Source organism: Cydia strobilella, chromosome 7 (genome assembly GCF_947568885.1).
Source record: "Cydia strobilella chromosome 7, ilCydStro3.1, whole genome shotgun sequence".
NCBI lineage: Eukaryota > Metazoa > Arthropoda > Insecta > Lepidoptera > Tortricidae > Cydia > Cydia strobilella.
The window spans coordinates 3,107,540-3,121,298 of NC_086047.1; the positions used below are offsets into that span (position 1 = coordinate 3,107,540).

General features: G+C 38.5%; 2 protein-coding genes and 1 non-coding gene across 11 annotated transcripts in view; all 3 read left to right on the forward strand.

Annotated features, from left to right (window-relative positions):
* The window catches only part of LOC134742926 (calcium uptake protein 1 homolog, mitochondrial-like), a 31,481-nt gene extending 22,607 nt beyond the window's left edge, over positions 1 to 8,874 (forward strand). Inside the window, exons 6-10 of one of the 2 annotated variants that reach the window (XM_063676132.1) lie at positions 1,980 to 2,140; positions 3,474 to 3,609; positions 4,621 to 4,726; positions 5,503 to 5,720; positions 7,166 to 8,874. In XM_063676132.1, coding sequence (XP_063532202.1) covers positions 1,980 to 2,140; positions 3,474 to 3,609; positions 4,621 to 4,726; positions 5,503 to 5,720; positions 7,166 to 7,320 — 776 coding nt within the window. In that variant the 3' untranslated portion in view covers positions 7,321 to 8,874. Of the gene's footprint in view, positions 1 to 1,979; positions 2,141 to 3,473; positions 3,610 to 4,620; positions 4,727 to 5,502; positions 5,795 to 7,165 lie in introns of those variants that run through there. The other variant, XM_063676131.1, reaches the window with a different exon arrangement.
* A 118-nt stretch (positions 8,875 to 8,992) lies between these two features.
* Trnat-cgu (transfer RNA threonine (anticodon CGU)) lies at positions 8,993 to 9,064 on the forward strand. Its single transcript has one exon. It is a non-coding gene; the product is annotated as a tRNA-Thr (tRNA).
* A 3,886-nt stretch (positions 9,065 to 12,950) lies between these two features.
* The window catches only part of LOC134742929 (PDZ and LIM domain protein 3), a 40,944-nt gene continuing 40,135 nt past the window's right edge, over positions 12,951 to 13,759 (forward strand). For 2 of the 8 annotated variants that reach the window (XM_063676134.1, XM_063676136.1), the window contains exons 1-2: positions 13,040 to 13,058; positions 13,154 to 13,266. In XM_063676134.1, the coding sequence (XP_063532204.1) occupies positions 13,177 to 13,266 (90 nt within the window). In that variant the 5' untranslated portion in view covers positions 13,040 to 13,058; positions 13,154 to 13,176. Of the gene's footprint in view, positions 13,059 to 13,153; positions 13,267 to 13,759 lie in introns of those variants that run through there. The other 6 variants (XM_063676140.1, XM_063676141.1, XM_063676135.1 and 3 more) reach the window with 5 other exon arrangements.

Genomic DNA, 13,759 nt, shown 5'->3' on the forward strand with positions numbered 1-13,759 from the left:
TCGAATGATGCAAATAAGCAATATGTCTCACACCCACTATAGACCGCGGGCCAGGAACAGACTTCCATGACCAATCGCCTCCCGGGCGAAAACTCGTATAGTGGTTAACGGCTAAGTATGATGAACCCTCGTGAACGTCAGCTGCCGGTCCGTTGGTGGGTTGAGGAATGGCAGCAAATAAAGTCTATAAAAAAAATTTAGTCATCGCCTCCCGCTTGATACTTTGTCAGATGATAGTTTAGATGCTATTGTTAAGAAAACAAATCGTCAGCCGGTTGTATCGCGGTGGAAAGACCGTGTTACGTGTTTCAGTGGCTGCCATTCCTCAACCCACCAACGGAGCGGTAGCTGACGTTCACGAGGGTTCATCATACATAGCCGTTAACCGCTATACGAGTTTTCGCCCGGGAGGCGATGACTGACGAAATTTGCGCCTGGCTCGCGGTCTACTAGGGCGGCGCCACGCGTTCCTTCATTATTCACCTTATTGCAAGTGGCGCCAGCGCCACTAACGCAGCGCTATCAATTGAACGGGACTAATTTTCAAGTGGGTTTCAGTACTTTCAGTTTCATTCCATCCATTTTATTCAACGCTTAGGCCTCTTAGCGCCACTCGCACGATCCCACTAACCCGGGGATAACCGGTTAAACCGTTAACCCAGTGTCAAATTGTACTGGTAACCATGGTAACTCCAGGCTTAACCGGTTAACCCAGGGTTAGTGGGATGGTGCAAGTGGCCCTTATAAACTGAAATAGATGTAGTAGTAGTAGTAGTAGTAAATCACTTTATTGTACAAAACAAAAATTGATAACATGAAATTCATATAAATTTAGGTACAAAGGCGAGCTTATCCCTATAAGGGATTTCTTCCAGCTAACCTTAGAGTAAATGAGTGGAAAATTCGAATTAGATAGATAGACAAACTTACAGAACGTACAATAATATTTAAGAAGGAAAACTACAATATTAACGTCTACGAATAACTAAAATACATCAATTGCATTATGCAATAAAATAAATATGTACTAGCATACATAAATATATAGTACTAAATAAATATTAAATAAATATATATATATATATAATATATAAATAATATATATATATATATTAGCACTCAACCAAATCACAGTTCGTGGGAAAGCCAAAGCTTTTTCAGATTAACTTTGAGTGATGCTACAGACCGGGACCGTTTGAGCGACAGGGGCAACTCGTTCCACAACTTCACCGCGCGCACTGTGAATGAATTTGCGTACGTTCGAGACTTATTCGAAGGGATAGCAAGCGTAAGATTAGCACTAGAACGTAAGCGGTGATCACTTCCTTCAGCCAGATAGTTAAATCTCTCGGTTAGGTAAGATGGGGAACAGGGGTTGAAGAGTATGTTGAAAAGCAGCAGATGTAGATAGAAATAGTGACTAAGCCCTCCCGTGACCGAGGCCCAAATCGAACCGGTGTCTTCAGCTTACGCGGCTAACGTCTTTATCACTAGAACGCCCAATAGCGGGTGTGACTACTTAAAAACATAAATAAAATAAAAACCAAGAAAATTATTTGATTTGCTCCCTGGTTGCCTAGACCTCTTGTCAAAATAACTCAAGTTCCGTTCAATAGGTGCCGCTGAACATTGGAGGAACGCGACTTAATACAGACACTGTCAGTCTTCTTGGTTTATTCGTCCATATTATATCAATGATATTATATAACTTCAGGTTATATTCATACATAAATAAATTTCATAACCTAGAAATGAATCTGTTTTTGTTACACTCGTTGTTGAACATAAGCGTGTCTTTCTCTTTCGGTGTGCGGGAGCTCGTTAGCACGAGCACAATTGTAGCTTGCCGAGGCGCGACTGACGCGCAACAGTACAATTTGAGCGTTTCAATTTTGAAACGCCTATAACCTACCTGGAGCTATAATAACATTGTATTATATGTCATTTATTTCCGTTTATAATCTAAATATCCGTTCCAGCATCCCGCCGCCACTTCGAGATTGCGTTCCGCATGTTCGACCTCAACGGGGACGGCGACGTAGATTGCGAGGAGTTCGAGAAAGTTGCCGCTTTGATTCGACAACAGAGCAGCATTGGATCTAGACACAGGGATCACGCCAACACTGGCAACACTTTCAAGGTATTGCATTGATAATAAGTTACATTTCTAAGGAACTATCTTTTACTGAGTCTTTCATTCAACTCGAGAAAGTAGCCGTTTTGATTCGACAGTAGAGCAGCATTGGATCTAAACACTGTCAAGGTATGGCATTGAAAATAGGTCACATCACTTACTAAGGTGAGATGTCATAAAGAGTAAATTCAGTTCGAGAAAGTAGCCGCTTTGATTCGACAACAGAGCAGCATTGTATCTAGACACAGGGATCACGCCAATACTGGCAACACTTTAAAGGTATGTTCCTTGGTAGAATTTATGTCTTTGCAATGCAATGTTGCCAGGCAGAGTGACGGCAGGTGGACCAAAATGTTGATGGATTGGTGGCTCGGGATGAAAGAAGCGCCCGGCGTCGGTTGGCTCGTTAGGTGGACGACATTCAGAAAATCGCGGGGCACTTCTGGATGAGACTAGCCCAGGACTGGGATAAGTGGCGTACACGAAGAGAGGCGACATGAGGCTAAAATCTTTGCAACGAATACTTTGTTTATGAATGGTCAGTTAACAGTCTGCACAGTATCGCAGGGTCGCCATGTAACACTCAAGATTCTGATAGTAAGTCATTTTGTAAAGTAATCTCCATCAAAAATGACACGTTCTATTGCATGTCGCGCTTGATATGCTGTTTGCTATATAATGTCAATTAAATCCGAGAAAGTCGCCGCTTCGATTTAACAACCGAGCAGCATTGGATATAGACAGGGATCACACTAATACCGGAAACACTTTCAAGGTATGGCGGGGTCTCGTCATGTAACAAAAAAACCGATCAAGTGCGAGTCGGACTCGCGCACGAAGGGTTCCGTACCATTACGGAAAAAAACAGCAAAAAAATCACGTTTATTGTATGGGAGCCCCATTTAAATATTTATATTATTCTGTTTTTAGTATTTGTTGATATAGCGGCAACAGAAATACATCTGTGAAAATTTCAACTGTCTAGCTATCACGGTTCATGAGATACAACCTGGTGACAGACAGACACACGGACAGACGGACAACGGAGTCTTAGTAATAGGGTCCCGTTTTTACCCTTTGGGTACGGAACCCTAAAAACCGACCAAGTGCGCATCGGACTCGCGATCCAAGGGTTCATCACACAATTTTTTTTAAGTCTGACTCGCTTGACTGTAGGTTTTCCTGTCATCTATAGGAAATGGTATTTTTTTCCGATGTTCTTATATATTATATACATATATGTATATTTGAGATTCTCACAATGAGCCCTTTCATTTCACATGTAACACGATAAAATAGGCAAAACTTTATTTTCTCATTTAAGCAATATTTTTTTCAGGGTATCAATTCTGCGCTCACGACATACTTCTTCGGACCGAAGCTAAACGAGAAGCTGACTATAGAGAAGTTCCTCGACTTTCAACATCAGTTGCAGAAAGAGATCTTATCCCTCGAGTTCCAGAGAAAACAGCCGGGTAAGTTTTGTGTATATTCCTATGCATTATATAATTTAAGAAAAAGGGTAAACCCATCTGCAGTGCTTACTGCTTACCATGCCTTTGTAACATCGACTTTAAGGTACGGAATAATATTTTGGGGTAGCTCTACAGACCGGGAACTGGCTTTTCGAGCTCAAAAAAAGTGTGTAAGATCTTTGTGTGGTGTTAGCTTTGAAGAAAATTGTAAGCCTTTACCTTCAAAATCTTAAGATCCTAAAACTTCCTAGTGTACATATATATATATATATAAAATATGTGTTTTTGTTATGACTCTCATCTATTCTTAAGCTTTAAACGCTCACGATTACGGTAAAATATTGCATTGTTGTACCCAAGAGAATGTTGTTCCAAAAAAATTAGGTCGGAATGGCTCCGAGAATAATTAATACAATACCACAACACATTCAATTATTACAGCTTAACAAGTTCAAAACTGCCTTAAAACTGTTATTAATTCAAAAGAGCTACTACTCTATACAAGAATTTTTAGATGATAAGTACTTGTTAATATGTACATACATTTATATTTTGACATGCATGCTCTTAAAATTTGTATGCCGTAAAGCGCGACATAGTGAAACTGACTGACCTGTAACATCCTATGACCACCTATGTTGGACAAATAAATAATTTTGTATTTTTGTATTTTGTAACATGAAGAGCACAGTTACGCTGCAATATACAATTTTTATTTTTATTTGTCCTTGCTGTTGTCCGCTCTGCTTCGTAGGTAGGAACACTACCCCCTATGCTAGGAGGTTGTGAATATTAAATCGGTTTTATAAAAAATAAATGTGACGTTTTCAATCAAAAGGTACCACATTGTCGCTTACCATAAGGACGAAATTAGACTGTATCTTTATACGATTAACCTGTCAGAGCGTACTTATGGTAAGCGACAATGTGGTTCCTTTTGATTGAAAACGACACAAATATATGATTGTTAAATATCAATAAAAAATACTGTTTAGAAAATGACCTTTTCAGATGAAAATGGACGTATCACCGAGGCGGATTTCGCTGAGTTACTGCTGGCATACGCCGGTTACCCCGCTAAGAAGAAGGCCAGAATGCTCAAACGCGTTAAAAAAGCGTACGTATATGTCTATTTCCTTATTTCAATCTCTTATAAGGCATAAGCATGTCAGAAATTATGCAAAATTGAACCCTATCACTTTGATATAAAGTTCAAAATCAGGTGGGAAATATATACCCTCTACCTTATAAGGGCTTAAACTACCAGCGCTCTGCCAACTGAGCCACCAAGACCTCAAAAAGGCAGTAATTTTTACACTTTTCAATTTATGTTATACTACGTTCTACTAATAGGTAGGTAGGTGACCCATTGTGGAAAGGGCTTATAACTGCCATAAAAATGCGTTTGGTTATTTTAAATATCATAACACAAGGGTTTTAAGAGTAGCCCAGACGACCATATTAACCATAGCAACGACTGACAAGGAAAAGTTGGTTCTCCCATGATCTATGTTTTCCAGAAGTAACGGTAATAGGGGGTATTACTGCAAAGTTCGGCCACGAGAGTGCAGCACTAGCCCCTTAAGTAAACCATAGAGTAACTTATACATACTGTGCCTTTAACAGTTTTTTGATAAGTTTTTCAGATATAATAAAATATGACATTGATGCATCAAGGCGGTTTGTTTACAGAGGACCTACCGGGAAACGTGAATCCGAAATTTCGCTATGTGCCTCTTTATCGCTCGAATATGCAAGTGACAGAGATGATAGATAACGAAATTTCGATTTTCCTGTTTCGCGATAGACCCTCAGGTTGTGGTAGTGGCGCCCCCTATGCGCAGAGTTTCGCGTAATAACCTCACGAGGCTAAAATACCTTACAATTTTCCAGTTTCCGCGACCACGGCGTGGGCATCACCAAAGAAGACTACCTATCGTTCTTTCACCTTCTTAACAACATCAACGACGTCGACACGGCACTGACGTTTTACCATATCGCGGGCGCGTCCATAGACCAGCCCACTCTTAGACACGTCGCGAGGACTGTCGCCCGTGTGGACTTAGACGCGCACGTTGTAAACGTGGTCTTCACTATTTTTGATGAAAACAGTAAGTATATCATTGTTATCGCCTATAATATCAGTTCACTGCTGAGCATAGCTCCATAGACCAGCCCACTCTTAGACACGTCGCGAGAACTGTCGCCCGTGTGGACTTGGATGCGCACGTTGTAAACGTGGTCTTCACTATTTTTGATGAAAAGAGTAAGTATATCATTGTTATCGCCTATAATATCAGTTCACTGCTGAGCATAGCTCCATAAACCAGCCCACTCTTAGACACGTCGCGAGGACTGTCGCCCGTGTGGACTTGGATGCAAATGTTTTAAACGCGGTCTTCACTATCTTTGATGACAACAGTAAGTATATCATTGTTATCGCCTATAATATCAGTCCACTGCTGGGCATAGCTACATAGACCAGCCCACTCTTAGACACGTCGCGAGGACTGTCGCCCGTGTGGACTTGGATGCAAATGTTTTAAACTCGGTCTTCACTGTCTTTGATGACAACAGTAAGTATATCATTGTTATCGCCTATAATATCAGTTCACTGCTGGGCATAGCTACATAGACCAGCCCACTCTTAGACACGTCGCGAGGACTGTCGCCCGTGTGGACTTGGATGCGCACGTTGTAAACGTGGTCTTCACTATTTTTGATGAAAACAGTAAGTTTATCATTGTTATCGCCTATAATATCAGTACACTGCTGGGCATAGCTACATAGACCAGCCCACTCTTAGACACGTCGTGAGGACTGTCGCCCGTGTGGACTTAGACGCGCACGTTGTAAACGTGGTCTTCACTATTTTTGATGAAAACAGTAAGAGTATATCATTGTTATCGCCTATAATATCAGTCCACTGCTGGGCATAGCTCCGTAGACCAGCCCACTCTTAGACACGTCGCGAGGACTGTCGCCCGTGTGGACTTGGATGCAAATGTTTTAAACGCGGTCTTCACTATCTTTGATGACAACAGTAAGTATATCATTGTTATCGCCTATAATATCAGTCCACTGCTGGGCATAGCTCCTTAGACCAGCCCACTCTTAGACACGTCGCGAGGACTGTCGCCCGTGTGGACTTAGACGCGCACGTTGTAAACGTGTTCTTCACTATTTTTGATGAAAACAGTAAGTATATTATTTTTATGGCCTATAATATCAGTTCACCGCTGGACATAGCTCTATAGACCAGCCCACGAAGAAGGAACGCTCATAGGGACCATATTTTTTTTTTAGTTTTATCGTAAAGTTTATCTGTCAGACAGCACTAACAGATAAACCTTACGTGCTATTTGGCATTATATTACATTCATTATTATTATTATTCGACGCGAGAGCTAAAGTTAGAACGGCAGCCTGCTGCAACAGTGTACAGTCGAGTTCATAAATATGTGTACGTATTTTCACCTTATTGCAGTGGCTGAAGGAGTAGAAATGTATATATATTTATGAACTCGACTGTAACATTATATGAATATTTTTCCAGTGGACGGTCAACTGTCCAACCGCGAGTTCGTGGCGGTGATGAAGAACCGCCTTCTCCGAGGCCTCGAAAAGCCCAAGGACACCGGCTTCGTCAAATTGATGCACTCTCTCATCAAGTGCGCTAGGGACACTAAACCTGCCATATTGGATTTTTAAAGGTTGTTGATTCGACTTTTCCTCGACCTAGACGAACCTCGGCCTCCCACTACCGCCATACTTTTATAGAACACACTCAGGGCCACTTGCACCATTGCGGGGTTAAGCGGTTAAACAGTTTACCCAGTGTCAAATTGTACTGGAAACCATGGGAACTTCAGGTTTAACCGGTTAACCCCGGGTTAGTGGAATGGTGCAAGTGGCGCTTAGATATTATCATATTGCAAAAATGGCCACCCTATAAAATCATCTTTTTGTATTTTTATCTAGCAGAAATTTTTGGGGCTAAGGAAGCAATGAGGCTTAAATTGTGGATTTTTTAATCTTGACCGTTAGAGGGTTAAGCAACAACTTAAGCAGGAGAAGGTTTTTTTATCGGCCCGACTCGCTATTTTCTGGGCCTCGACAAGCCTCGGCCGCCTAAGCTTCTCTTCAGGCGATCCCTTTGCCGGCTTTGATAACAACTATTAATACCGTGACTAATAATGACGTAAAAACTAAGGGGTTACATCTATCCTTTCAGACACATTCTACTATCTTGCTGCTAAGAGCGACAGAGAAATAACATATACTTTTTTCCGTCTCACTTAGCATAAGATAACATAGACATAGTATATACAAGTAGTTATAGACGCGCCACCGAGCGACCGGGGGTAAGAGAAAAAATATTCATATAAAATTTGGGCAGCATAGGATTTTTTCTCTTTCACTCTTATAAATTTCGGTATTTCGTTATCGCCTTATACCTATGATGCCACCCGGTCGGTGATAAGGACAAAGCATGGCACTATTTTCTCTTTCCTCTTATAGAAATCGCAATAAGACTATTTTTCTCTTTCAAAGACAAAGGCGACAGGATAGATGTAATAACTCCTATTGTTCCTTTTTATGCAGGGAATCCGATATATCATAGAAAATTTTATTGACTATTTGCTCTTCCCAAATTTTTACATTAGTCGCCGAACTTTTATTCAATCGTATGTATGTATAATATTGTCTTCGGTTACCGCGATAGTTACTCATGAAATAAAACTATGAAAACGGATTATATCGCGTATATTGAATTTATAATACATCCCGACGTTTCGAACTCTTTACAGCGTTCGTGGTCAACGGATGACTGAATATAGTAGAGTATTTATTTCATGCGTTTGTATGTAATTAAGTTAGAATTAGAACCACCTCTCGAGAGTTGGAAAAGCCTAACAGGGCTTCGCCAAAAAGACTTAAAAGGGCTATGCTATACAAGTATTAATTTTATTAGAAACTACGATCTGCAAAGAATCTTATTAAATAATAGGAAAACTCATTGTTCATTGGCTACATACTATGCGCTCCTTAAAACGATATAAATCAAATATAGTTTGGCAAGCCAATTTCGTTAGTAGAAAAAGGCGGTAATTCTAAAAAAATATATGTTGTTCTCTAACTTTGAAAGGCTAGGCGCCTTTGACCAACTCTAAGGGCAAGCAGTACGTGCTTGCACCTCCTATACGAATCTTTTACTGGATTACGGTATAGTTATAATTTATACTATATATAAATTATGAACTGAAATGACATGTAAAATTTATTAAGATTTCATACACTAAAGAAAAAGTGGCCAAGTCCAACGTTGGCCTAGCCTTTCAAAGATAGGATACAACAGAGAATTTGGGACGGGTACTGCCGTGGCCGGGTGGTCTAGTGGTCAGGACGTTAGCCGCGTAAGCTGAAGACGCGGGTTCGATTCCCGCCTCGGCCACCGGTGGACTTGGTCACTTTTTCTTTAGTGTATAGTATAGTGTATGATATCTATTTCAGTTTCTAAGTAGTGTGACTGTAAGTAGTGTACTTAAAAAACCCTATTTTGTTCGTTGGTATTATTTTTTTTTAGTTATTTCGATATCTCTTCCAGTTCTATTCACTGTGGCTATCGCATCACAATTTAAAAAAAACACAAATATTTTAGTGTTAGAATAGATTACAATCATGGTTACCATAGAACAAAAAACACAGAAAAACTGTAACTTTTTTCTCATGTAATATATCTGGGAGACCGAGCTTTGCGCGTTTTCCCAGAGATAAGACATAGCTAGATCGATTTTTCGTCCCCGAAAACCCCCATATAGCAAATTTCATCGAAATCCCCGAAATATATAAATATACAAGAATTGCTCGTTAAAGATAGTAAATGGGATTGGAATAGAATTCTTTAAATAACTAAAGATTTTTTTATATAAATAAATAAATAAATAAATATTATAGGACATTCTTACACAGATTGACTAAGTCCGACAGTAAGCTCAAGAAGGCTTGTGTTGTGGGTACTTAGACAACGATATATATAATATACAAATACATAAATACATAGAAAACACCCAAGACTCAGGAACAAATATCTGTGCTCATCACACAAATAAATGCCCTTACCGGGATTCGAACCCAGGACCATCGGCTTCACAGGCAGGGTCACTACCCACTAGGCCAGACCGGTCGTCGGAATATATATTTAAACGGTATTGCATTTGACGTAAGAATGAACCTTTTGACTGCCACGGCCCTTTTTATTTATCACATAATAGTAAATGTTTATTTTTAACTATACCCTTTGTCGTTTATAATCGACACTGGCGGCCAAAAGGTTAAAATTTACGTCTTTTACTATTTTCGGCTGCTCAAATAGAAATATGTAAATTATTGTAACATGTATACGGACTACCAGATGATTGGCCCTTTAACCCTTTTCCAGGCCGCACCAATCTACAGTTTTCCCAAAAAAAAAACAAATATATTCCAATTAATCTAGATTTCATGATTCTTTTAAAGACAGATCACATTTCTCGAGAGTCCAATTTATTTTGAACCTTAAACCTGATTGCTAAGGTTGAAATTCTATTGAGGCGTATGTGGGTGTATGCCTTGAAAATTGGTCAAGTATTGGGCGCTGTTTTTGTAGGAAATTCATCACAGCTGGCTTTATAAGGTTAAAGGGGCCAATCATTGGTATAGTTTATCCTGGGGTCTGACTATTGCTTATCGTAGACAAATGAATTATAAAGGTGCATACACACCGTAGGTAATCCTATATAAGGCATAAAGGTGTCAGAAATTATGCAAAATTGAACCCTATCGCTTTGAAATAAAGTTCATAATCAGGTGGGGAAATGGCTGCCGCTGAAACATCATGTATTTTCCTCGGTGTGTCTATGTAACTCTTTTGTAAACTATAATAAGAATAATGTGGACATAGAAACGAAATGACTTTGTTTTTAACATTGTATAGTTACTTTTATGACGATTTTATTGTGTTATTGATACATATGTTTAAAACACTTTATGTCAGTTAATTTTAAGATATATTTTTTATGTATAACATCAATAACATGCTCTCTGGTCAATGTAAAGAAATTAATCACTGCCTTTATCACTGTGAATATAATAAAATTTGTTTTATTATATTTTATTTTATTTTCTGTATTTGTGCTGTTTTCACAGAAAAATCTCCATAGTACGGTATAGTATTGGCTACGTGCAAGACATTGGCGCTCGCCTACCAGACGTACAAAATATTTGAGCCAACGAAAGTTCACATTTTTGCCACTTCGTCACAGAATAAGTAATAGTATTATCATACATAACGGCCACGTACCGCCCCGCCCCGACTTGAATTACCTCGCCCCGCGACAGAAATCTGGCGGACTTCTGGCGTACTCTCAGTACTATTTTTAAGCAACTTACTCACTATGACGCATCACGCGTGTACAGACGTGCCGTTCACACATAGAAACGCAAGTGATTTTTGATGTATAGCGTGTCCGCCCTGTGACTTCGTGTGCGATCATCGTTTTTAGTCCCCCCACCAAGCTCATTCCAAATGAATAACGATGCGAGATCAAATGTTTTAATAGAAACATCAAATCATTTTAGGGTCCCTTTTCTCTGATAATGACACATTTATCGTCAATGTTTTTGTTGAAAAGGGCTGCATACAAGGTTTTGCAGTATTAACAGGCCCGTCTAGGCCCCTTTATATTAACTAAACGAAATTTTAGACGTTGCCTGAGAAATTCAGACAAAATCAAACTTGTTAAGCACAGAACATTTAATTCTCAATGTTATGAAATAAAACTATGAAAACAATCAATCAATTAATATGTTTTGTTTGTATTTATAAATCAATACACGTTGATTAATATCTCATATTATATCATTTCGGGAATACATTTTGTTTGGGAGTAACCATTCCGTTTTTGGATGAAAAAAGTACCTATTGTAAACTGGCCAATATTAGACCTTATGTTGTCTTAATAAAGTTTAAATTTGATTGGTAACTGTGTCAATGGTTCTTGTCCTGCACATTACGATTCGAAATCGGCCGTTCCATCTGATAACAGATTTTTTAATACAGTTGCTCAAAAAGTGCTACTTTACGTAGCTGTTTAGCGTGCGGAAAGTTGGTTTTCGCGAACTAGTGCTTTTTACTTTTCCAATTTTTTAAAATTTATACTTGTTCCAATTCATGACTACTATTGATTATATTTTTGATGAGTGTTAATATTATATATAGTTTCCTTTAAACGTTGTAATCAACATAAAAACCTACTGTTAATGTAAGAATACCTAAAATATACATATTTCATATTTTATTACTTACCTCTTCATCATTATAACACGTCTATTTTTTTTATATTGAATATTGAAAAACCGTTCTTAATAAGTTGTCTGAATGGAACGGAACGCCTGTCGAAGAAGAGGCGTTTTTTCTTTCTGCTTTAAGTTTCCAAAGGCAACATTCGATATTGTTTTTATAAATGTACGATACACAAATAATCTTAATTAACGATATTTGGGTAATAATAGTACAATGTTTTATATTTACAATTGTTTCTGTCTTATAGAACATGCATTTAAAAAAAAAACTAATTGAAGTGGGTTCAATAATAATAACACCCAGCTAAAAAAAACACCTCTTCATAATGTCAATGTCCATAAATGATTAAAAAAAAAATGTCAATGTCAATGATGTCACAGAATTAATAATATAAAAGTTTCGAATTCCTTACTTGTTGTTTTTCTTATTTTTTCGCAACTGTATTAAAAAAACGTCGTTCGATACACGAGCGGAAATGTCATTACATACTTTCCGCACTAGCATCGAAATGTACTATTCTTGAGCTTTAAAAAGTTCTATATAATTTCAAGATAAGTAGCTATTTATAAAAGAAGCTTAGTTTCCTGTACTATAGGTTTTTTTGGTTTGGCCGCATCGACAACAAATATTTTCTTGCGTTTTAGCGAATTTCACTTTTAGTCTAGGAACGTACTTGAAAAAACTCTTAATAAGTACCCAATAGTATACGCAAAGACGTATGCAGGAAAAATAAAATTTGATGCTTTTAACCTAAACTTTATTATCCAATAAACCTTACGTTGAAGAGTTGAACATGTTCTTTCGCATTTTAGCGCAACCGAAATCGAACGAACCTAGAAACGTCTTTTCATTAACGTTTAAAATCTCGCAATAAACGCTTTCCCGAAAACCAAGCTTTATTACCTAAAACTAGAGCATATTTTCCAATAAGACAATAGACTGGCGAGCGTTGAACCCAATCTGAACCATTTTGCGAATATCGGACCGCCAGAAAACGTATATCACTGCTCACACCAGCCGCGCTCGACGCACAAAATAGACGAGTATTTGTCGAATTATCCGATAAAAACCACTGGCCGAGCGACGCTGCGCACAGAACAACCTAGTAAGTATTATCATAATCAAATTTGATTTACACTGGTAAATTCTTGCCAACCGCCCACGGTTTAATGCCAATATTTATAGTTCACTTTCGTACAGGGCTTGAAGGGGAGTACTGCTAAATGCCGATGTACCAGAGACCTCCGTTCTGGCGGGTGCCCCATCAGCGACCGGAACCTGATGACTGCAGGGATTTTGGACAGCGGAGACGGGTGAGTCTTATTTTTTATTTGTGGTAGTTAGTGGTACGGTTGAGTTGACGAAATATAATTTCGAGAACGACGTAAAATCTATCGTACAACTTGTATGTTCCAATTCACGGTGCAAATTAAATTTCGTAACTATAACCATCAGTGTCATTTTCAAACTGTGATGGCAACGTATAAATGAGATTGGTGCAGTATTTTACCGAATTCTCCTGTCTATGGTGTTGGTATTCGTATTAGAATACAAGTATCAAGTGCACGGTGTCCTTATTAGCCATGTTGGTAGTGTCAAATAGTTTTGTGTTACATTATTTATTGAGTGTTTATATGATCACAACATATATCTACTTAATGCGACAGAATCCTGCTCGTATGTGACATATAACATTATTTTTACCACACCAGTGGTAAAGGCTCTCTTTATTGTTAAAAAACTGATAAGAAAGTTGCATTTTATTCACATGTGAGGCAAAGTAATCAAATTCGTTTTTTATGTTTG